Source organism: Monodon monoceros, unplaced genomic scaffold, assembly GCF_005190385.1.
Source record: "Monodon monoceros isolate NGI ecotype Baffin Bay Population unplaced genomic scaffold, NGI_Narwhal_1 Super_Scaffold_3, whole genome shotgun sequence".
Taxonomy (NCBI): Eukaryota; Metazoa; Chordata; class Mammalia; order Artiodactyla; family Monodontidae; genus Monodon; species Monodon monoceros.
The window spans coordinates 47,609,187-47,635,283 of NW_021703780.1; the positions used below are offsets into that span (position 1 = coordinate 47,609,187).

General features: G+C 35.3%; 1 protein-coding gene across 3 annotated transcripts in view; it reads left to right on the plus strand.

The window, feature by feature from the left end:
* Positions 1 to 26,097, plus strand: part of ZCWPW2 (zinc finger CW-type and PWWP domain containing 2) — a 137,394-nt gene that overhangs the window by 65,468 nt on the left and 45,829 nt on the right. For all 3 annotated transcript variants that reach the window (XM_029242495.1, XM_029242496.1, XM_029242497.1), the window contains exon 4: positions 18,677 to 18,791. In XM_029242495.1, coding sequence (XP_029098328.1) covers positions 18,677 to 18,791 — 115 coding nt within the window. The remainder of the gene's footprint in view (positions 1 to 18,676; positions 18,792 to 26,097) is intronic.

A 26,097-nucleotide genomic window follows, 5' to 3' on the forward strand; every position in this document is an offset into this window, starting at 1 on the left:
TTTTATATTTATATAAACAAAATAGTATGTACTATTTGTTTAAACTCAAATATTTGTATTTTTAAAGCAGCTTTTTCAACGGAAGTATGGATATAAAAATAACCACGAGGTAGTTTTAAATTTTATTTCTCTAATGGCAATATAGTGTAAATCAACTGAGGACTCTCCATAATTGCCTTTTGAAACAGATTTACAATTCCATCATTTGGTAATTTTTTAATTCTCTTGAGAAGATTCTAAGTTATAGCCCTAGCTCACAGGGAAGATTAATTACAGAATGCAACCAGATTTTTCAAATTTCAAACAGTATTTCATTATACTAACTCTTTCAGTATTTTTTGATTCTTTTTAAACTTTAAATCACACACTACAATTAATGAATAGACTCAATTCTCAAGTTGATGAGAGTAAGTGAATTGGACCTGTTTTCATGGGTTTGGTTTAATTGTTATAAATTAATTCAATTATCCGTATCTGTATTCTAATATTGAAACTTTTCATCTGCAAACCATGCTTTCATTAGAAATCTGATTAAAAAGTAGATGTCAGAAATGTGAATGCCTTTGACTCAATTTGGATGGTTCCTATTTTAGAGTGAGAAGTATATATATATTCAAATATACATATACATGTATGTACATTTAAGGCATGCCATTTAATCCACAGTATAAGGAAATCTGTGGAAATCTGAGGTACTTGCAGATGGACTTCTACTTTTTCTCTGGCATAAACAGTACCTTTGTTCCATTCAGCTTGAAAGCAGCTGGAAGGGAAGGCTGTTTCAGTAGAAATATTTAAGTATGGAATAACATCACATACATTCATTTTATGGTAGTTGTGAGCCAGTCATTTTAGTATGAGGCACCTTCTCTGCTCGGACATTTCAGATGTGTCCCTGGGCACTTCTGATGGCAACCACAGAAGATAGGAAGGAGTGTTCTTCCTTATGTGCCCCTCCCCTTTTCTAAAAGATAGGGAAACCTAGCTTCTCATGAGGCAGAAATTAGAATCTTAAATATTTGACAGTGTGATAAAGAGCAGGGCATTCTTAAGAAATTGTATTTAAACATATATAAAAAATCAAAGTGTATTTTTGTCTGAAGTAATGTTACTCGCAGGATTTGGGTTCTGTCAGGATAAATTTGAATAGTCTGATTCCACTGAGCATACCATTAATCCCTGGGACAAGGAAAAAATCTGAGGCAAAACAAAACTAAACTCAAGAATCAGGAGCCATAAGGTTTTAACCTTCTGAAAGCATTAAAACAAGCAAAGACCATGAATTCAGGGCTGCTTAAATTAAATAGGCTCCTAAAGCAAGAATGAGAACAGAGAAAAATAAAGCATTTGTTTCACCTCTTCTGTCCCCTACTCCCCCAGCTGGCTGGGTGCTCTGGGTGGATAACTCACTGGGTGACCACAGGCTCTGGGACAGGCTCTCTCCTCTACTGTCATTCATGGTGTCTACCTACAGGCTCGTGTCTCTTACTCTCTTCTTGTTTGTATCTTTTTCTTCACTTCCTCTCTTGGAGCTAATATAATAGGGATGCCTTCTTCTGTGGGTCTCTTCATTCAAGGCTGAAATTTTAGTTCCCCTTTACCTCAGATTCAGCTGGCACATGCCCAGCTGCCCTGCTATGCTCCAATTCCCTACTCCTGGCTATCTAAGAATCTCCGCTTGCCAAGAAGGAAACTCACAGATGATTAAAGGCTCATTGCCGCAATGAGAAGTCAAGAAACAGAAAGCGAAGAGGTCAACTGACAACCAAGATAGAAAAATGGTACCTATGAGAAATTGTTTGAAAATGAATAATATCAAACTATATCCCTTGGAGATGGAGATAGTATTGACTCCAACGTGCAGTTCAATTGCCTAGACATCCCAGGAATTTAATCTGTTATGGTCCTCTCTGCACTGGAGCTCCTTCTTCCTCAAATACTGTCTCTACACTGTGCCAGGTTGATCCAGATATTAAATTCACACCCCTGCCTCCATAAAAATATCACTTACACAAAAATAAATAATGTGTATTAGACAATGTAGACCTTCTTAAAGATTTTTGTAGAAGAGATGGAGAATGGTTGCACATTGCACCTGTTGTCTGAGCTCCTTTTCTAAAAGTAGACACAGAATGATAGGCATATACAGCTCTCACTGTTTAAGCTGACTATATCTTACTTCATATATATTATTTCAACATTACTTTCTCCTAATTTGTGTAAGCTTAGTTTAACAAATGATTAAATAATATTTCAGAGTTTTCACTGACTGTGGACTATATTTTGCAGTGTGTGTTTTACTGTGAGAGAGAAATAAGCTCTTCTAGAAAGACGTTATATGCATTTATGAAAAAATAAAATATTTTTTAGTTTTAGATTCTGAAAATGTTAAGTCTTCTCTTTTAGTTCATGTTTGTCTAGTTTTTCTTCTTTCTTTTATTTTTTTTAGTAGTCACTGAAAAATTGATATGTTTATGGGACCAGTGACTTATTAATTTTCTTGTTGACAGCACAACAGAGCTCTGTCACTATGGATGAATATGTATATGAATATACAGGTGATAAGCTTTTCCCCAGTAAATAAAATTACTCATCAATATATTGGGATATACTTCAGAAAAAAGTTGAAGGCAATATTTAGATTTTGTATTTGTAATTTATATTAGTTTACTCATACATTTTATTTTTTCATTTACTATAAAATCAGTAGTATAAAGATAGCTGAAATTCCCTTCCCCTTTTAAAGAAACCTTGATTCTCTTATGGTATATATTCAAAATACATGTCACTCTGGTAATTACTTAGAGAAAATAGACGTGAACATGTGCTAGATAGCTATTTAAGAGTTGATGCATGGAGTACAGTTCTTTCCCCAGTTAGCACAAATGTTGTTTCTTTTATATTTAGTAGGTACATGTCTGCAGAATCCATTATTTGCAAGTTTATTTCTTTGCTTGATAGACTACATGACTTAGTTTAGTATTTCTTAAGCCTGGCTTTACATTAGAAGGCTTTATAAAGCAATGACAGCAACCAAAACACAGCAATGCCTGGGCTGTACTCTACTGGATCAATTAAATCAGAAGCTCTTGGAGTAGAGCCAGGCCTCAGCATTTCTAAGTCCCTCAAATGAATCTGTATCCCAGAGAGAGAGAACCACTGACTAAGTTTTCTCAACTTGAGGCATCAGACTTTTGTTGGTTTAACTCTACTAGTGCAGTAATGTAACTGTGGTCATGGCTCACTGTTTCACGACGCCTTTCTCCTACTTCCTTTGTTAGTCTTTCATTCTGGTTTGCCTGGAGATGATGCTGACTGCCATAGGTTCACATGTCTAACCCAGAAGTAAGAGTTTCCCTGAACACAGCTTTAAAGTCAATCTTGTCATTGAACATTGTACATAATTTATAGATATTGCTGATAAAGCTGATGTATAATTTAAATGTAATATGTATAGCATGTTTTAGTTGATGATCTATAAGTTACATAGAGTCATTATAATTTTTATTGGACATAAATTATGTACTCCAACCAGTGATCGCTTGGCCTACAATTTTCTAGTTCTTTATACTGCCAAGAAAATGTAAGCAGTTCACCCCTGATACTAGGAGGCTCCTGTGGTAAAATTTAGGTTTCTTTTGGTCCATGATGTGAGTGGATTTGTTTTGTCTATGTATTTTAACAGTCTGCTCACTACTGTATGGAGGATATACCTGGAGATGTGTAAGCATTTCTTTGGGTACCAGATGTCATTTGGGTATTTACCCGTTGTATTATGGAGCTGCCTCTGTTTTCCAGGGATATGAAAAAGGAGCAATGCTGTATTGCTAAACTTGAGCTCTGCAATTCCTAGAATTCTGCTTCCTAATTGGGGTGGTCATTAATACTGTTCACCAAAATGTTGCAGGTTACTGCCTTCCTGTTATAAAGTAGAGATGCACATTTGATACTCTTGAGGTGGGGTGAGACCAATGAGTTGTGAGTGAGTGATGAATATCTGAGCATATGACTGTGTCCAGTGCAACATCATCCAGAGTTCTCTCTCTCTCTGGCTCTGTGACTGATAATTGAAATTTTCGTTTGCTACTCTCTCAGCCCAGATCCCTTGATCACTCTTAGCAAAGGCCTCCACTGCCAACAAATAACAGATCTGCAACATGAAGAAGAAATAGGCCTCACTTTAAGCCCTAGGATTATCCTAACAGATACACTAATGATAGTACAGAGGATGTTACAGTTCTTTGTAACCTGTATCTTTAGCAGGACCATTCCTGAAGCTTCAGTACTCTTCAGAATACAGCCAAACGACTGAAATCACATTACTCTTAATTTTTCCAGTCTGTAAGTAGAACTAACACAACCTGTAGTAATTTATCAAATAAGTTGATTTCTTTTCTGTATTATGATAAACATATGATAGAAGTTACCAGCATTGATGATACATTGAATCTAAATTTGGTCCAGTAAATATCCTCCAGCAAAGGGCTCTGATTGTCAGTATGCACTGCAGTGACTCCAGTAACTAAACAAGCCTATAAATAGCAATCATGTAATTGAACCCCTGCTACAGGCCAAGGATTGGGTAGATCCTTTTATAATAATATAACACAATAATATATAATATGTATATATAATATAATAAATATAATATTTAAAGTCTCATAGCAACCCCATGAAGATAGGCATCACCACTATTGACATATGGAAGAAACTGTGATTCAGGCTTCATGTCTAGCCCAAGGTCAATCAGCTGCTAAGGGATGGGGCAATGATTAGAATCAGGATGTCTAACCCCGAGGTCCAATTTTTCTCTCCTATACCTTGCCAATTTATGTATACATAAGCAATAGTCTAATTTATTGTTGAATGTTTTTCCACATTGAAATGAGGAACATTTTCACCTTTTAATTCTAATATACATGTTGAATGATGGCAGTTTCTGGTAGACTTGTTTTTTATTTACTGCTTGATGTTCCCCTTTGGAGGAGGACTAGTGACCAAGCAGAACTCTTGATGTTTTCAAATTACATTTGCAGTAGTCGTTTGACAAGTGTGTCTGGATTAACATCTATCTGAGCAAGTGTTTTTCTTCTAAGATTTATTAGGATCCAAATTCTAAGAATGTAGTCTATAATAAGGATTAGCAAATTAGCTTATAACTAGATTATCAGGCAACATTTCACTCTTAGAGTAATGAAGCGAAACTGGATACAAATCTATTGAGCCAGCTCTCAGTGGAAAATCACATTTGCCAAAAAAAAAAAAAAAGTACATATGTATATATGTGTGTTTTTGTACCATGTTCCTGCTGGCAAATAACCTGTATAGCTACCAACCTCTCAGCATATTTTTATCATACCAATTCCATATTTGGTATAAAATTTGCTATAATTTTGGTATTATTGGATTAAGATTTTTTTGTTTGCTTGTTTTCTAAGCATCCTTTAGTTTTGGCCTGGAGAAAGTTTAAGGGAATTAGAACATGTTTTTATAACTGTGAACTATTTGTGGATAATCTGCCAAGAAAACTTGTAGTAATGTATTAGGAAAAGAGTGAAGTTGTCATAGTGATTTAAAAAGGCAGGCTCTAGAGCCAGGTTTTTTGGGTTTGAAGGTTGGCTGTACTACTTACTAGACATTTGACCTGAGGGAAGTCACTTACCTGTTACAAATCCCACACACCTCATCTTAAAATGGAGGTTATGATAGTATATGCCTCATAGAGTTGTTACAGGTTTAACTGAGATTATACATGTAAAGCACTTAGCACAGTGCTTGTCATATAGTAGGCTCTTAATAATAATAGTAATAGTTCATACTGTCATTGGAAGTACAGGAGAAATATATAGTTACATTACTTATTTCCTCTTCCTAGAAACCCACATCTACAGGAGAGAGTACAAAAAAAAAATAACAATCAGGTGGATAATAATATATTTTCTTTTGACTAAGATTATATGTGAAAAATGACATGATTTTAGTGTTTTTTTAATCAGCCAGTACGTTGCTCCCAGAAATTGAGTGGCCATTGCTGCCGTGCTTTTCTAGTTTAGTGTAAGCAGAAGTGCTAAGACCTTTTGAAAGTAGGAGATAGGTTAGAGCCTTCTTAATCTGACTACTTGGTGAATGAATAGTCCCTAATATCAGCAATGCCTCAAGATACTTTAAATTTCTTTGATGGAATTTGGAAGAGACTAGGAAATATTATCTTTCAAGTTCTTTGCAACTGAATAAAACCAGTTTTTTTCCATATCTCTCTTCTGTCTTTTCGATTTACTTACGATTTCGATTTATATATGCTGACTTTGCTGCTCCAAATAAATTCTTGAATTTACCTCTGTCATCTCTCGACTTAATCTCTTATGAATTTAGATATCTGAACTTGTATTGAAGTTAAAAGTCCAAATCCAAATAATATGACCAACTTTACTCAGTTGATAAAGGAAGGAACAGGTGGCTACCTTTCCCATCATCAAATGCATGAAAAATTTATTAAGTCAGCTAGATTTCTCATATTGACTCCTCAGTGGAACAACAATGATCTTTCCTAGAAACATTTAGCCTTATATAGCCTTCTCAACTTTCTAGAAGTGCTTATTTTCTGTTAAAGAAACCAGAGTCAGATCATTGTCTTTAAGCCAAAATACAAGGCTCACTAAATTGCCTTCAGGGTCATACCCCTTATGAGTAAGGCTTCCTTATATAATGAGTCTTCTATGTTGAGGTTCTTAAATTAGTAAACAGTTGCAGAGTAAATTTTTGGTACATTCTTCCATTAGGGAACGATGAAGTCCAAAACTCAGAGCCATATAACTGAAAGTGTACAATTGATATATTAACTGTTCCTTTCTTTAATTTCTCCACTTAAAAAAAAAATTTCTTCTAACCAATTACCAGGAACAGTCTGTGATTCAGGCAAAACCCTAAACAATGCAGATTGAACTGACTTTGAAAATAAATTCCAGAATTACCACTTCCTCACCATTTTGTTCAGCTCACAGGATATGAACTGATTGTGCCATATATTTAACCATCCTCTTCTCCTGGCTCTCCCACCTGCTTGTATGATTCTATTTTTAAACAGAATCCGAGCATCTGTCTGTAATAAATACGACATTTGTTTTCCCATAAACACATGTTCCCTAAAAAACAAGCAAATGTGGAGTAGAAAATAGCAGCCAAGTATGTTAACTGTCATTTAGGCTCAGGTCTTGATATCCATTCATACTGTTACTTAAAATCCTTTAAGCCAATCCTGACTTTTTTAAGGCTCAGAGCAAATGAGCACATGGCTGATTTAAACCCATCTCCCACTTCTATTTAACGTCCCCAGGTGGAGCAGGCAGCCTGGCCAGAGCTGTGGGAGACAGCAGCCCTGGAGATAAGCACGGGCCTTAAAAATTATCTATTGACCCAGTGCTCACTTGCTTCCTGTGCTTTATTTCATCAATATATTACTAATACTTTTACAGAACAATGAAATAATTTCTTGTTGCAGACTTAATGATATATTCAGTTTTGCAAAATAAAAATTCTACAACTTGAAATCAAAATATGTAAAATACTTTAAACTGTACACAATAAATAAAATTAAGGTTTTTTATTTTTTAATTGTGCTAAAATATATGTAACATAAAATTTACCATTTTAACCGTATATCCAGTGGTGATTTAAGTTTTTAACGGCTGATTAATAATCCTAGAAAAAATTTTCCTAAGCAATGTAACTATGACCTGATACAGAAAATGCCAGATGGTAGTTTCCGATCATTTTCAACACAATTTATTTCTTATGATAATGACCTACAATCTCTTCATAACACCATCTTGGAGATTTGTGCAACAGAATGCCTTTTTATGAAATATCATTTTATAGTCATTGAGCCCGTGAATTCTGGAGCCAGGTTGCCTGTGTATGAATCCCAGCTCTATCACTTACTGGCTGTATGAACTTGGGCAATGTCTAAACTCAGTGCCTCAGTTTCTTTATGTGTAAAATGAGGATAATAATAGTACCTACCTTGTAAGCTTGTTGGAAAGTAAAAAAAAGTTGTAAAGTGTTTCAGACTGTGCCTGACACTTAGTACTATATAAGCATTGGATAAATTAGTAAATAAAAATAACAATGGACTCTTTAATAGTAGAATTCCTTTGGACATAAAGTACACACTCAGTCAACTCCTCCCTATTATAGGTAGAGTTTCTGTTTCATTTTCTTGGACTGCAGAGACTAAATGATAAATGTTTATATTCTGATCGTTTATGACATTGATAACCAACATTTGAAAATGCTTTACATTTTATAAAGTACCTCTTACATATGCTATCTCATGTGATCTTCATTTATTGTTAAGAAAGTTAGGGCTCAGGTTAAGTGACTTGCCTGAGGTCACATAGCAGCAGAACTGGGACTGAAGCCCAGGTCTTCTGAGTGCAAGCCCCAGGCTTTTACATTATATGTCAGCCTGCTTGAGGCTTACATTGGACCATCTGTTTCTAATCTTCATAAGCATACCAAATTCATAATAAGCTCTCATCTATAAACTGGAAAATCACAAAGCCCTTCTTATTGGTCTCCTGTTGTTAATTCAGCCAGCTTGATTAATTAACTTAACCTTTAACCAGGGCTTTTCAAAGTTGGACAAAGATGTGAAAGCTCTCTTCACGTTTAGTGCATTGATTCCCAGCCATAGATTTTGGGCCTCTTCGTGGCTGTCATTAAAAGCTAGTATTTATTATTTCATTCCCTTGTAATTCTCTTAGAAATAATTGGTTATTATTAACGTTGGTATCCTGATGCCAGGGTTTGTTTTGTTTTACTCTGTTTTTGGTTCCCAAACTTGCTCATCATCACATTCTCCCATAGAGCTCTTTAAAAATATATATTCCTGAACCTGCATACTGGGGAGCGTGCTGAGAATCTCTACAGTTCCTCAGTGAAGCTCAAGAACCACTGTATAGCGGATTTTCTCACCATTAATACCTATTTTCTGGTTTACTAGAATTAGCTAAAAAAGAGATATATGAAACATACATTATTTTATTATGTTTACTTTGTGAAATTTATTAATGTATTTATGAGTTTGTGGTGCTAAAGAAGCCACGCAAATCTTTAGCAAAATTGTGATGTTAGATTCCCCTGTCCCTTTAATTAGCGTCTCTCTTTGGTGGTGACTCATTGTCTCCTTGCTGTGATATCTGGAGCCCTCTTTCTTTCTCTCCTTCTCTCAAAATCTGGTTTCAGGTCCACACACTAAATGACAAATGTATTGGTTGTATAAAAATTGTTTTCTAGGGGCTTCCCTGGTGGCGCAGTGGTTGAGTATCCGCCTGCCGATGCAGAGGACGCGGGTTCGTGCCCAGGTCCTGAAAGATCCCACATGCCGCGGAGCGGCTAGGCCCGTGAGCCATGGCCGCTGGGCCTGCGCGTCCGGAGCCTGTGCTCCGCAACGGGAGAGGCTACAACAGTGAGAGGCCCGCGTACCGCAAAAAAAAAATTGTTTTCTAAATGATGTCAGTCGAGATAATAGACCAGCCTAAAATGTTAGACTGGGTCTTCTTTAAAATCAACATGCAGTGGTTGTTTATCCATCTTGGTAGGAAAAGAACTTAGATATTCAAAATACTTAGAAAACATATGTTAAGGTCTAGGTTAATAAGGAGCTTATCTAGTAGCCTGTGATTTTTCTGAGTTGTCCATCGGGGCTGTTTTACCTAAAACTACTTGGCTTCCTTCCACTTCCCCCCATCAAGGTTCAGGGTATGCTCAGGCCCTGGCATTGGTAATTCCCAGTGTTTCAAGCCAAGTAATGGAATCACACTGTAAAGATTTGACTCTCACATTTTCTTATTCTTTCTTTTCTGCCTAATTTCTCTCCTAGTACTCATTGCATTCTTGGTATTATCTTTCAAATTGATGTAAAGGATCAGACTAAACAGAGCTAGAACATTTTTGGGGGGTTGGGGGGGGTGTCAGCTTAACTGGTTCACACTTTCTAGTGGTATAGGAAGTGGGGGACCCAAGTTATTTTGACCTTAAAATCCTGCTGAGTTAGAGTAAGCAAATTCCTATTTATGATTTTGAAAGCATTATTGCTTCAAGTGTTCAATAATTTGAATGAGCTGTCTAAATAATCCAGAACCTATGTTAAAGACGGCAGGTGAGAAGGGAGACAGGTGTTAGGAAGCCCAGGTGTGTGTGGTTCACAAGGGTGGCTGTGACTATCTTCTAGTTGGCATCAAAGGAATGGGAATGTTCTTACTGTCGAGATTACTGGTTGCTGTTGGAGAAATCCAATTTAAGGAAGACAAGATAGCCTTGTGATTAACTTTCTGTTGGATTGCTTTAAGTGAAAACGATAGCTTTGGCCCGATAGTAAATATTTAGAAGGGTGCATCATAGAGCCAACGAGGTGCACTGGAAGCTTGAATGTATAAATAGCAGCAGTCAACACGAATCCCCAGGCAGAGGACTTTATAATAGGTGGTGGTGTTGATCCTCAAACATTTAGCAGAGATGTATTATGAAGGAAAATTATTTTTATTTCTTTAGGTTATGAAATCTGTGACTAATCTCCCCATGTTTCTAAAGGCATATTATAACTTAAAGTAATGAAATAACTTAAAGTAATTGTCAATATTTGAAGCCATTTCAATGAATTTATGAAGCCCAATAAAGCAATCTAGGTGCTTATGATTCCAGTTTTCCAGATTTTTAATAGATGCTCAGCATTATGTCTGAAGATAAATTTTCTAAATTGTAAATACTTTTATTTGCAGCTAACTTTTATGTCTATATAATCAAAATTTGAATTGATAATTTTGGATAGTAAATGCTATATTGTACCTACAGGATTTTAGTGAGGCTCTACTGTCCCCCCAAATAGGTTATATTAAGCATTTGATTGAATTTAATTTTAAAATTAAGTACTATTTTTTACATAACATTCAAAGTACTTGAAATTAGGCCCACTTTTTTTTTCAAGAAAAAAATGCCACTAATATCATAGGATAAATCAGTGGCTCATGAAGTACTTTAAAGACCTGCATCCTTATAAAAAATGAAGTTTAATATCATCTTAGTAGTAATATCACCATATTATAATGCTAGATAGTCATCATGCTTATACATTTTTCTTTTACCTTTCTAGGGTTAATAACATAATTCAGGATTGTAGCCCAGCCTTTTAGTTTCATCCCCAATTTCCTGTCTGGGCTTTCCCCATGCCACCCTGAATAAAAAATGTCTATTTATAATACCCAGAGTATTTACTGAGCTCCTATTATTTCTACCAATTCTAGGCTCTGAAGTGATCAAAACAGACAAAATTTAAATGCTGTCACGAGACTTAAATTAGTGGGATGAGACACATAGTCAACAAGTAAATTTTTTTTTAGTTGTTGACGAGTGCCATGGGGAGAAATGAAGGGAGAGACATAGGCAGGTAGAGTGAAGGAGCAGGGGTGGGGAGGAAAGACTCCACCTGCAGAGTCCGTGCGCTAGGAAATCCTTCCCCACAGCCAGCCAGATACCAGTGGTTGGTTGATAATAATTCTTGTTTTGATTATATTTTTCCCTTTCACTTATTCCAAAAAGTGGTCAGGCCCCTCATGTTCTCATGTCTCAGGGGCATTTTCTGTTGGGATCTAAAGCAGAGCTTACCTGTCTTGACCTGAGTTCCCTGAGGGTGGGCAGTAATGGGAACAGGGCAGGCAGGAGCAGCTAGGCAAGGAAGAGATTCCCTCAGACATGGAAGAGGACAGAGGTCTGCCGGTGCCCTGGGGAGTGGAACACTTTGGAGAAGAAGAGCACGAGGTGCACCAGGAGGTTGAAGCCACGCTGGCAAGGTTCCCAGCCTTGGAAAGGATCCTTTGGACCAGGCATGGCAAGGAAGCTGTTCGATTACCTGACTTCAAGGGACTTGAACAAAGATGTTATTCATGAAAGCCTTACGCGTTGAGGAGTAATGATCTGTCCTCGCTGTTCGGGCACCATGTATTCCCTTCCAATTTACAGGAACCTAGAGAAAGTAAGGGGTGGCCCAAAAATGAGCAAGATCAAATTTCTTATCCTTGTTGGACAATGGCTGTCACATTCAATTTTATTTAGCAAAAAGAAGGTAATGTGACATTGCTCACACATTTGAGTTTGAGAAGTGAAACTTATCCTGCTACAGCTCCAGATGATTATATCTTGATTAATTTTTATGTGGAGAAGCAATCTTAAAATAGAAAGCAACAGATGATATGAATTTCTGCCAGATTGCAGATTTCTTTTTACTGGCCTTACTGGGTGGACAAATACATAGGTATTCTTCTCTTTGAATGTGCCACTTCGTATTAGTATATGGTGATAACACACAGCATGCTCAGTGAGTTGGAAGTTACGGAGAAGGGACATTCAGCCTCCTCCTCAGACCCTAGGAAATATGAAAATGGTACTGAGGCTCTCAGTCAGCCAGTGATGCTTGATTGGAACAAGATCACTTAGGAAAGTAGTTTACAAACTTCAATTTTGGATACAGCTAGGAATTTTCTCAGACATAGGGTACTATCTTTCCCTGCCTAACCATCTGTTTAGTCTCAAACCTCGTCCTTACTCCAAATATTTACATGCTTATTCATCTATCAAGAACACATCTATCAAGAATTATCTTATTTATGCTCATAAATTCATACAGACTATATGTCTTCCTTCTCTTTCTATGATGATTATTTTCCCCCTCCACCCTAAATTTAATAAAACTGATTGAGAAAACTCCAGTTGCCAAAGCAATATAAACATAATGAAAGATATGATATTCCCTCTTTTTTTAAAAAAATTTATTTATTTTATTATTTTTTTGGCTGTGTCAGGTCTTAGCTGCGGCATGCGGGATCTTTGCAGCACGCAGGCTCTTCATTGCAGAGCAGGGGCTCCTCTCTAGTTGTGGTGCGTGGGGTTCTCTCTAGTCGTGAATGTGGGCTCCAGAGTGCACGGGCTCATTACTTGGGGCACGCAGGTTCTCTAGTTGTGGTGTGCAGAATCCAGAGCACGTGGGCTCTCTAGTTGTGGCATGCAGGCGCCAGAGCACGTGGGCTCTGTAGTTGCCGCAAGCAGGCTTAGTTGCTCTGCAGCGTGTGGGATCTTAGTTCCCTGACCAGGGATAGAACAGCGTCACCTGCATTGCAAGATGGATTCTTAACCACTGGACCACCAGGGAAGTCCCTGATATTCTCTCTTGGGATCAAAGAATTTACTGGAATTTGAAGAATGCCCAGCCCTTTCTGTAGTCTCATCTGAAGTCAATTGACCTGAATCCTTGACTTCATAAGCTTTTAGCTCCTTGGAAATCTGTTACAGAGCTGCCTTGAAGATTTCCTTCTTATGACATTTAAAAGCTTGTCTCTGTTCTGTTTTGTTACTATTGTTTACCTGGAAAACCTGTAGAACTCAAATGGAAAAACTATTATAAATAAAACTATTATAAATAACAGAAGAACTGTTACAAACAATAGGGAGATTCAGTTATGTGGCAGTTGTAAAATTACTCTAAAGCAGTAACAAATGTGAAAATATGAAGGGATAAATAGCATTTATAATAGCAACAAAGCATATATAATGTACTGGAGTAAGTTTAAGGAGCACCACATACAAGATCTATATGAATAAAACTTTAAAATGCTACCAAGAGACAGAAAATAAAACTTAAGGAAATGGAAAAATATAATCCTCTTCTTGGTTTGGAAGATTTAATATGGAAGGATGTCCATTCTCCCTAAATTAATTTTAATGCAATCTCAATTTTTATTTATTTTTATTTTTTTAATTTTATTTTATATTGGAGTATAGTTGATTAACAATGTTGTGTTGTTTCAGGTGTACAGCAGAGTGATTCAGTTATACATATACATGTATCTATTCTTTTTCAAATTATTTTCCTATTTAAGTTATTACAGAGTATTGAGCAGAGTTCCCTGTGCTATACAGTAGGTCCTTGTTGGTTATTTTATATATAGCAGTGTACACATGTCAATCCCAAACTCCCAATCTGTCATCCCCCGCTTTCCCCAACCAGTAACCATAAGTTTGTTCTCTGAGTCTGTGAGTCTGTTTCTGTTTTGTAAATACATTCGTTTGTATCATTTTTTAAGTTTCCGCATATAAGCGATATCATATGATATTTGTCTTTCTCTGTCTGACTTACTTCACTTAATATGATAATCTCTAGGTGCATCCATGTTGCTGCAAACGGCATTATGTCATTCTTTTTAATGGCTGAGTAATATTCTATTGTATATATGTACCACATCCATTCAAAAGGACTTAAAAACCCCCCTACAGTTGACCCCATGAACAACCTGGGGGTTAGGAACGCCAGCCCCCTTTGCAGTTGAAAATCCACCTGTAACTTTGCAGTAATTTCACAGTGGCCATCAAAGTTCACCTGTTCTGCACCCACAGATTTAACCAACCGTGGATTGTGTAGTACAGCAGTACCTATTTAGTGAAAAACTCCACATATAAAAGGAGCTGCAAAGTTCAAGCCTGTGTTGTTCAAGGGTCAAATTCTAACATTTGTAAGAAAATAAAACATAGAAGAGGGAGTTAGACCTATAAAATATAAAATTATAGTAATACTCTAGTAGTTAAAGCAGTTTGATATTAACAGTTATTTGATAGATTAATAGAACAATATACAGTACAAAAGTACTTGAAAATAGTTAGTGATAAGGTTATATTCAAATAATTAAAGAAAAGTTGTATTGTTTAATAAATTATGTATGTACAACTGGCTAGCTACTTAGGAAAAAATGAAGCAGAAGCTATACCTCACATCCAAATTAGTTCTAGAAGGATGAAAAATTTAAATGAACAAAAAAGAAAATACAAACATACTAAAAGATAAACTTAACAGGAGAAGATGTTCTCAATACATATAGCAAAGGGCAATTTTTTAATATACAAAAATCTCTTACAAATCAATGAGAAAACAACCAATATAAATATTAACACAGGATTTGAACAGTCATTCCATAGAAAAGAAAATATAAATGACTTTTTAAAATATGAAAAATTGATGAATAAGTTCTAGGGAATCTAATGTATAGCATGGTGACTATAGTTAACATTAATTACTGTGTTATATACTTGAAAGTTGCTAAGAGAGTAGATCTTAAATGTTCTCACCACACACACAAATAAAGGTTTTAATGTGAGCTAATGGATATGTTAACTAACCCTATATGGTAATCATTTCCCAATGTGTATGTGTATCAAGTCATTGTTTAGTACTCCTTAAGTTTACACAGTTATTTGTCAATTATATCTCAGTAAAGCTGGAAAAACTATGAAAAATTGCTCATATTACAGAATTCAAAAAATGAAAATGATAATAAAAAGGAAATACCAATCTTTTCCTTAAAAATATTGGCAGAGATCTAAGTTTGGTAATGGAAGTGTTCTCCAGAGTGTGAGGAAGCATTTGTTCATGGCGTGGTAAATTTTGACTACCTCACTCAAGAGTGATTTCACAAAAGCTTCCAAAATTTAAAATATGTATAAACCTGTCATTCAACATCTGAGGAATTTATGCTTCAATACACTTTCACAAGGGTAAAGAGACATACAGACAAAAAATTTTTTATTGCAGCATTGTTTCATATTGCAAAATATTTGAAAAAACTTAAATCTATCACAAGGGTGTTTGTAAAATAAATAATGGTACATGCCATACTACGTATTTGGATATACATACATCTATATCCTCATTCCCTTGGTTTTCTCATCTAATTTCTTGCCTTTAAATATGGTGTGTGTGTGTGTGTGTGTGTGTGTGTGTGTGTGTGTGTGTGTCTATGTTTCCTACATTTTATCTGTAGTTCAGTTCTCTCTCCCGAATTCCCTTACCAAACTGCTACTTGGTACCTTCGCTTGGGTGTCATAATGCGTACTCAGCATGTCTGAACTCTTGATCTCCACCACCACCCCCCATTTCACTTCCTTGACAGCCTTCCCCATCTCAGTGGATGGCAAATCACATCCTCCTCTCGCTCAGTCCCAAAGCCTGAGAGTCATCCTTTCTTTCTCTCTTAACCAATCTTCAGTTGGTCAAGAAATTATTTTTGCTCTACCTTCAGAGTATATCCAGAATCCTACCACTTTTCACCACAGTGGCTGCTATGACCTGATCTATACCACCATTATTTCTTGCCTGGATGATTGCAGTAGCCAGTCATCCACATCTACACTTGCCTTTGTATAATCTGTTCTCATCAAAGCAAGCAGAGTGATTGTTGTAAAATGTTAAATCAAGTCAAATGTTATTCTTCTGCTCAGAACTCTGTAATGGCTCCTGTTTAACTCAGAGTAAAAGCCCAAATCCCTACAATGGCCTGCAAGGACCTCCATGACCTGGCCCCTGTTAATTTATTGGACATCATTCCCTGTTACTCACTCGCTTCCTCATTCACCCACAACCACCTTCCCTTCTTTGATGCCTCTTGAATAAACTTGTATTCTCCTATCTTAAAGCCTTTTTTCTCTGCCTGCAGTGCTCTTTCCTTGGACATCTACAGGACTAACTCCTTGACCTCCTTTAGGTCTTCGCTCAGTTGTCACTTTTTCAATGACAGTTACCCTGACCACTTTATTGCCTCATCTTTTCTTTATTACATAGTATTTATAACCTCTTAAACTGTAGCCTTAACTTATTTGTTATGCTTATTGTGGATTGTCTGTTTCACTGGTTAGAATATAAGCTTTGTCTGTTTTCTTCAGTGATTGATCCCAAGGGTCTAGAATATGTTGAATAAATCCATAAATGAAGCAATCTGAAAGACAAATAGAAAAACTCAAAGTATATAACAATTCATAGCAGTCTGTAAAAGCAGATATTTAAATGATGTAAATGCCTGTAGGTACATACGATGTCTCTGGAAGACTGAAAAAAACTGGTAATATTGGGTGTCTTTGGGAGAAACACTCAGTACTAGGGATGGATAGGGAGTCATATTGTACACTTTTAGAATCACTTCAATTAAAGAACAAACTAGTTGGAAAAAATACAATGCATAGCTGAGCCTTATTGTGGAATTCAGAATTCTTTATAAAGTAAGAGTCTTTAACTTTTTGAGTTTAGAAGATGTTTAATTGTATTACTACCACTAGGTGGCACATACTTACTGATAAATTCTTAAAGATTCAGAGACACAGGTTTAAAAAATGCTTTTTAGTTCCCCAAACTTGCCAGTTTATATTAGCAATGTATCACATTGGTTTTCCTCAAGAAATTTCCTTAACTTCAGTTGTTTAGTGCTATAACAGCTTACAGGTGATTTTTCACTACCCGTTAATTCTTAGCATCATTACAACATTTGAGTTGCAGAAATGTCTTAAATCTGTAAATGTTAACTTAGATATTCTTAAATTAGTTTAAATTTTCTAATGTTCATTGAATTGTATCCGCCTATCTTTTCTTTTTCCTAAGAAATAACTTCATAAATGAAATTTAAATATTCTGTATACAAAACTAGGTTTTTGTTTGATACGTTTTTTTCATTGCTTTTATACCAAATAAATTGGTGTCCAGGACCACCACATGCAGTGTAACACCTGTATTCTTTTTGATGGTGAAGTTTTCAAAAAGAAAATGGTGGCATGTATTTTATAAATTGTAACATTTATAAACATTATAAAAACCTATTTGGGGCAAGCTCTCAAATAACATTGGCAAAATTACTGGGCCAGATAATTTTTATAGTCATTTTTAACCTAGAGATTCTTTGACTCTATTTTTCTTTTCAAATTATATATTTTTTAAAAAATGATAAAAATGATCTTATTTACAAAACAGAAACAAATTCACAGACTTAGAGAACGAACTTATGGTAACCGGGGGGAAGGTTGGGGGGAGGGATAGTTAGGGAGTTTGGGATTGACATGTACACACTGCTATATTTAAAGTGGATAACCAACAGGGACCAACTGTATAGCACAGGGAACTCTGCTCAATATTCTGTAACAACCTAATTGGGAAAAGAATTTGAAAAAGAATAGATTCATGTATATGTATAACTGAATCACTTTGTTGTACACCTGAAACTAACACAACATTGTTAATCAACTGTACTCCAATATAAAACAAAAAGTTTAAAAAATAAAAATAGAGAACTAAAAGAAAAAAACTAAATAAACATTTAGAAAAAGTACCGTATTCAAGTAGAATAACATTTATTGAGCACTTACTATGCCTGAAAACAGTCATTTATTAGATGTGAATGGAATTAATTTTATTTACTACAATAAGAAACTAGGCTTTTCAGTTTTTATCACTTCATTATCATTGCTATGTTACTTAAAAGGGAATCAACATTATTCTGATAAAATAGATTAATATTCACTACTTTGTTACACTGGTGGTCTTAAGTTTTTGTAACTTTCTAAATATGAGATAAATCATATTAAAATATTATTTTAGTGAATTAAGACTCTGACCCTTTTGGTTATTAACATGCAAAATTTCCACAACTTTGCTATATTCTAAAATACTAATAAAATAATAATTAGATAACAAAATCTAAGGAATATATTGTACAATGCTTAGATTTAGTTCCAGCTCAACAGCTAAATCAAGTCGATGTTAAAACAAAATTATATGCTTAAACATGAATCTTATTATTTTTCTCTCTTTCTTTAGCCAGGAAAATGTACGAATAAAAAGAAGTGGTATAAAAGTGCACTACAAGAAGCATACCTCCTCTATGGATACTCTCACGAGCAAAGACTGGAAAGGTGCTGCCTATCGAAACAGGGTACATGTGATTTTTTATTCTTTACCACCTCAAAATAAGGATTTATTCAGGTGCATGCTTTCCAAAATATATTTGCACATTAAAAAATTTCTCTCTCCTTTTCATAGGAAAATAGTATATCTTTGTCCAATGAAAAATCATTCTTATATTGGTTAATAGTATGCATTTTTGCCCTCTGAAACTATTTTCCAAGACTAAACATGCAGTCTATTTAAATGTAGGTGTTTTAATTAGCGCTCTGTCATCTTTGTTCTTAGCGTTTCTACATAGGTCCTCTTGTGTATTTCAAAGCATGTATTTCAAAATTAGAAGCCATGGCTTTAAAATATATTCCTGGAGTGAAACTTTTACTTGGATGTGCTATATTATTTCAGAACAAAGTATTTTTCAAAATGTTTTATTTTTAAATAAATTCAAGGCAGAGATAGAAAAATAATCTTCAACGTTTTCAATTAGGTGAAAAAATATAATATTTCAAGTCGTTTTCAAGGAAAGTTCTCTTGAATCATAAATATTATGGTTTATGGATAGCTTTTTTAATGAATTGATCATAAGGCATATAGCAGGTAGAACACATTTTTAACTCTAAAAAGAATGTAATAGTTGCATGGAAATGATTTTTCAATAAACAAATATATTTAAAAAATTTTCTGCTTAGTGATCATAAGAATTTTTTTTATCTTACAAGGCCCCTTCTCATTTTATCCACCTAAAGTTCTAAAACAGATTATTCTATGGGAGGATCTGGTCTTTGGTGCTAACTGAATTTTAAAGTAAGAGTGATATTTTTTATCCTGTGGAAAAGTTTAATATTTATATTTTAAAAACTTATATGTAAAAACATTTTACTTGAAAAAAAGTTTAAGTGTTAATCTAGCCACCTAAGTTTAGATTTTAAAGCATATAAATAGGTTTGAAAAGAGTGGAAAAAGAATGACAAGCAAACTACTCTGGTCAAAAGACATTTATTACCACAAATGTGATTTTATTCTTTGTGCTGAAAATATAATGTCTCTGTTTATTTAGCCATAAAGGTTGAACTCACTTTACTGTCACAAATACAATTTTACACTTTGCATGGGCTGTACATTTCTCTTGTGTAACCAGAATAAACTTTGAAATATTTAGTTTTTTTAAACATTAATATTTTGAAGTAATATAATCTGTTACCTTTAAAAGTTACATTACAACCATTTTACACTAGCAATATCCTGCTTTCTCACTAAGTTATGGAACTATGCCGTTGCCGTTGTTGTGTGTGCCAGGGCGTTTATGTCTGGGTCCTTTGGCATTCTTACTTGTCCAGAGACTCTTGAGCCGGGTTATATCTGATCGGTTTTGCAGGAACAGACCATTTTCTAGCTGAAAGTCTGATGATTTTTGCATGCAGAATTTGTGTAATTCGGCCTGATTATAGAGAGCCATATGCCTAAAGACTGTCATTTTGTGCCTGAAGTAGCCCAAATTGACAGGCACGAACAGACTTCCAGGAGCTCAGTCTTTGCCATCATGGGCTCACTCATTGCATACTCACTCTTCACTGTCTCCAAAATAAGCAGTTTAGCCCTGTGCCTGCTTAGCTTCCAGGGTGGATTCTAGGACGTATTCAGCTTCTTACTGTATTCAAAGTAGTTTTGAGAGGTAATTAACCATTATTCAGATATTTTACAAAAGGTTAGTTGCTTAGAGGCAAACCACTTATTTCATTCCAGCAACTCTGAGGATTTCTTTACCCCCAAAATTCATTCTTTCAACCTAGAAATAATTACTACTAATTTTTTTGGCCTAAATTCTTCCTACCCTGCAGAAATTGGCCCACTATTATGTTTGATGCAATTGTTTCATTGTTGAAATCTACAGGGTCAGTCAATGATACATAAATATAGACCCAGTCATAGTATAACAAAATTCCATGTCCTATACACATGATTTGGTTACCGTGTTTTTGTTGTATTAACTATTACTCCAAATCAGTGATTCTTCTGTTGGGTCTAGAAAACTTCTTCTTATATAGGAAATTCATTATTTTTTATTTTCAATTGTATTTTTTAAATGAATAGGGTGTTACTCATATAGTTTCTTTATAACTCAGCATTAGGATTTTGTATTATTTGTAGAATGAATATTTTTTATATATTCTACATTTTAGAGTAGATGTCCTTATCTCTACCCTTGTTTCTCAGAATTATTTATTTTTAAATATACTAATTTTTTAGAGCACTTTTAGGTTCATAATGAAATTAAGCAGAAAGTACAGAGTTCCCATATACCCCCTGCCCTACACACGCACAGCATCACTCACTGTCAATATCCTGCACCACAGTGGTTCATTTGTTACAACCTATAGACCAACACTGACACATCATTATAACCCAAAGTCCATAGTTTACATTAGGGTTCACTCTTGGTGTTGGACATTCTATGGGTTTTGACAAATATATACAGTGACATGTATCTACCACTTTAGTATCATACAGAATTGTTTCATTGTTCTAAAAATCCCCTGTGTTCCACCTATTCATTCCTCTCCCAGCCCAATCCCTACCCCTCTGATTGGCAACTACTGTCCTTTTTTTTTTTTTTTCAAATTTATTTTTATTGGAGTATAGTTGCTTTACAATGTTGTGTTAGTTTCTACTGTACAGCAAAATGAATCAGCTATGCGTATACATGTATCCCTTCTTTTTTGGATTTCCTTCCCATTTAGGTCACCACAGAGCATAAAGTAGAGTTCCCTGTGCTATACATTACGTTCTCATTTGTTGTCTATTTTATACATGGTGTCAGTAGTGTATAAGATCAGTCGCAATCTACCCATTCCTCCCCCACACACCACCCTTTCCCCCTCAGTATCCATACATTTGTTCTCTACTTCTGTATCTCTATTTCTGCTTTGCAAATAAGATCATCTATACCTTTTTTCTAGATGCCACATATATGTGCTAATACACGATATTTGTTTTTCTCTTTCTGACTTCACTCTGTATGATGCTCTCTAGATCTATCCACATCTCTACAAATGACCCAATTTCATTCCTTTTTATGGCTGAGTAATATTCTATTTTATATATGTACCACATCTTCTTTATCCATTCCTCTGTTGATGAGCATTTAGGTTGCTTCCATGTCCTGACTATGGTAGATAGTGCTGCAGTGAACATTGGGGTGCATGTGTCTTTTTGAATTATGGTTTTCTCTGGGTATATGCCCAGTGGTGGGATTGATGGATCATATGGTAGCTCCATTTTTAGTTTTTTAAGGAACTTCCATACTGTTCACCGTAGTGGCTGTATTACATTCCCACCAACAGTGCAAGAGGGTTCCATTTTCTCCACACCCTCTCCAGCATTTACTGTTTGTAGATTTTTTGATGCTGGCCATTCTGACCGGTGCGAGACGATACCTCATTGTAGTTTTGATTGCATTTCTCTTATTTAGTGATGCTGTGCCTCTTTTCATGTGCTTCTTGGCCATCTGTATGTCTTCTTTGGAGAAATGTCTATTTAGGTCTTCTGCCCATTTTTGGATTGGGTTGTTTTTTTGATATTGAGCTCTATGTGCTGCTTGTATACTTTAGAGATTAATCCTTTGTCAGTTGCTTCATTTGCAAATACTTTCTCCCATTCTGAGGGTTGTCTTTTTGTCTTGTTCATGGTTTCCTTTGCTGCACAAAAGTTTTAAGTTTCATTAGGTCCCATTTGTTTATTTTTGTTTTTATTTTCATTTTTTATTGTCATTAATCTAGGAGGTGTTTCAAAGAAGATCTTGCTGCAATTTATGTCAAAGAATGTTCTGTCTACATTTTCCTCTAAGAGTTTTATAGTGTCTGGCCTTATATTTAGGTCTTTAATCCATTTTGAGTTTATTTTTGTGTGTGGTGTTAGGGAGTGTTCTAATTTCATTCTTGTACATGTAGCTGTCCAGTTTTCCCATCATCACTTATTGAAGAGGCTGTCTTTTCTCTGTTCTTGCCTCCTTTGTCATACCTTAGGTGACCATAGGTGCATGGGTTTATCTCTGGGCTTTCTATCCTGTTCCATTGATCTTCTGTTTTTGTGCCAGTACCATACTGTCTTGATTACTGTAGCTTTGTAGTATAGTCTAAAGTCAGGGAGCCTGATTCCTCCTGCTCCGTTTTTCACTCTCAAGATTGCTTTGGCTGTTCGGGGTCTTTTGTGTTTCCATACAAATCTTAAAATTTTCTGTTCTAGTTCTGTGAAAAATGCCATGGGTAATTTGGTAGGGATTGCATTGAATTTTGAGATTGCTTTGGGAAGTATAGTCATTTTCACAATATTGATTCTTCTAATTCAAGAACATGGTATAGCTCTCCATCTGTTTGTGTTGCCTTTGAATTCTTTCATCAGTTTCTTGTAGTTTTCTGCATACAGGTTTTTGCTTCCTTAGCTAGGTTTATTCCTAGTTATTTTATTCTTTTTGGTGCAGTGGTAAATAGGATTGTTTCCTTAATTTCTCTTTCTGATCTTTTGCTGTTAGTGTATAAGAATGTAAGAAATTTATGTGTATTAATTTTGTATCCTGCGACTTTACTAAATTCATTGATTAGCTCTAGTACTTTTCTGGTGGTATCTTTAGGATTTTCTGTGTATAGTATCATGTCATCTGCAAACAGTGACAGTTGTACTTCTTCTTTTCCAATTTGGATTCCTTTTATTTCTTTTTCTTTCCTGATTGCTGTGGCTTGGACTTCCAAAACTATGTTGAATAATAATGGCGAGAGTGGACACCCTTGTCTTGTTCCTGATCTTAGAGGAAATACTTTCAGCTTTTCACCATTGAGAATAGTGTTTGCTGTGGGTTTGTCATATATGGCCTTTATTATGTTGAGCTAGGTTCCCTTTATGCCCACTTTCTGGAGAGTTTTTATCATAAATGTGTGTTGGATTATCTATTGAGATGATCATATATGTTTATTCTTCAGTTTGTTAATATGGAGTATCAGATTGATTGATATGCATATATTGAAGAATCCTTGCATCGCTGGGATAAATCCTACTTGATCATGGTGTATGATCCTTTTAATGTGTTGTTGGATTCTGTTTGCTAGTATTTTGTTGAGGATTTGTTCATCAGTGATATTGGCTTGTTGTTGTCTTTTTTTGTAGTGTCTTTGTCTGGTTTTGGTATCAGGGTGATGGTGGCCTCGTAGAATGAGTTTGGGAATGTTCCATCCTCTGTAAATTTTTGGAAGAGTTTGAGAAGGATAGGTGTTAGCTCTTCTCTAAATGTTTGATAGAATTCACCTGGGAAGCCATCTGGTCCTGGACTTTTATTCACTGGAAGATTTTAATCACAGTTTCAATTTCATTACTTCTGATTGGTCAGTTCGTATTTTCTATTTCTTCCTGTTTCAGCCTTGAAGTTTGTACTTTTCTAAGAATTTGTCCATTTCTTACAGGTTGTCCATTTTATTGGCATATGATTGCTTGTAGTAGTCTCTTATGATCCTTTGTATTTCTGTGATGTCAGTTGTAACTTCTTTTTCATTTCTAATTTTATTGATTTGAGTCCTCTCTCTTTTTTCTTGATGAGTCTGCTAAAGGTTTATCAATTTTGTTTATCTTCTCAGAGAACCACCTTTTAGTTTTATTGATCTTTGCTATTATTTTCTTCATTTCTATTTCATTTATTTCTGCTCTGACCTTTATGATTTCTTTCTTTCTACTCCCTTTGGGTTTTGTTTGATCTTCTTTGTTTAGTTGCTTTAGGTGTAAGGTTAGGTTGTTTATTTGAAATTTTTCTTATTTTTTGAGGTAGGAATGTATTGCTATACACTTCCTTCTTAAAACTGCTTTTGCTGCATCCCAAAGGTTTTGGGTCATTGTGTTTTCATTGTCATTTGTTTCTAGGTATTTTTTTATTTCCTCTTTGATTTCTTCAGTGATCTCTTGGTTATTTAGTAGTGTATTGTTTAGCCTCCATGTTTTTATATTTTTCACAGTTTTTTTCCTGTAATTTATTTCTAATCTCATGACGTTATGGTTGGAAAAGATGCTTGATACAATTTCAATTTTCTAAAACTCACCGAGGCTTGATTTGTGACCCAAGATATCCATCTATCCTGGAGAATGTTCCATAAGCACTTGAGAAGAAAGTGTATTCTTCTGCTTTCTGGTGGAATGTCCTATAAATATCAATTAAGCCTATTTGTTCTATTGTGTCATTTACAGCTTGTGTTACCTTATTTATTTTCTGCCTGGATGACCTGTCCATTGGTGTAAGTGGGGTGTTAAAGTCCCCGACTCTTATTGTGTTACTGTTGATTTCCTCTTTTAAGGCTGTTTGCATTTGTCTTATGTATTCAAGTGCTCCTATGTTAAGGTGCATAAATGTTTACAGTTGTGATATCTTCTTCTTGGATTGATCCCTTGATTGTTATGATTGTAATAGTCATATGATCGTTGTCTCTTGTAATAGTCTTTATTTTAAAGTCTATTTTGTCTGATATGAGTATTGCTATTCCAGCTTTCTTTTGATTCCCATTTGCATGGAATATCTTTTTCCATCCCCTCACTTTCAGTCTGTATGTGTCCCTAGGTCTGAAGTGGGTCTCTTGTAGACAGCATATATATATTGGTCTTGTTTTTGTATCCATTGAGCTAGTCTGTGTCTTTTGGTTGGAGCATTTAATCCATTTACATTTAAGGTTATTATCAATATGTATGTTCCTGTTATCATTTTCTTAATTATTTTGGGTTTGTTCTTGTAGGTCTTTTTCTTCTCTTCTGTTTCCCGGCTAGAGAAGTTCCTTTAGCATTTTTTGTAAAGCTGGTTTGGTGGTGCTGAATTCTTTTAGTTTTTGCTTGTCTGTAAAGCTTTTGATTTCTCTGTCAAATCTGAATGAGATCCTTGCTGGGTAGAGTAACCTTGGTTGTAGGTTTTTCCCTTTCATCACTTTAAATATGTCCTCCTGCCATTCCTTTCTGGCCTGCAGAGTTTCTGCTGAAAAATCAAGCTGATAACCTTATGGGGATCCCCTTGTTGGTTATTTGTTGATTTTCCCTTGCTGCTTTTAGTAATTTTTTCTGTGTATTTAATTTTTGTTAGTTTGATTAATATATGTCTCGGCATGTTTCTACTTGGGTTTATCCTGTATAGGGCTGTCTGCACCTCCTGGATTTGATTGACTATTTCCTTTCCCATGTTAGGGAAGTTTTCAACTATAATCTCTTGAAATATTTTCCCAGGCCCTTTCCCTTTCTCTTCTTCTGGACCCCTATAATTCCAATGTTGGTGTGTTTAATGTTGTCCCAGAGGTCTCTGAGACTGTCCTCATTTCTTTTCA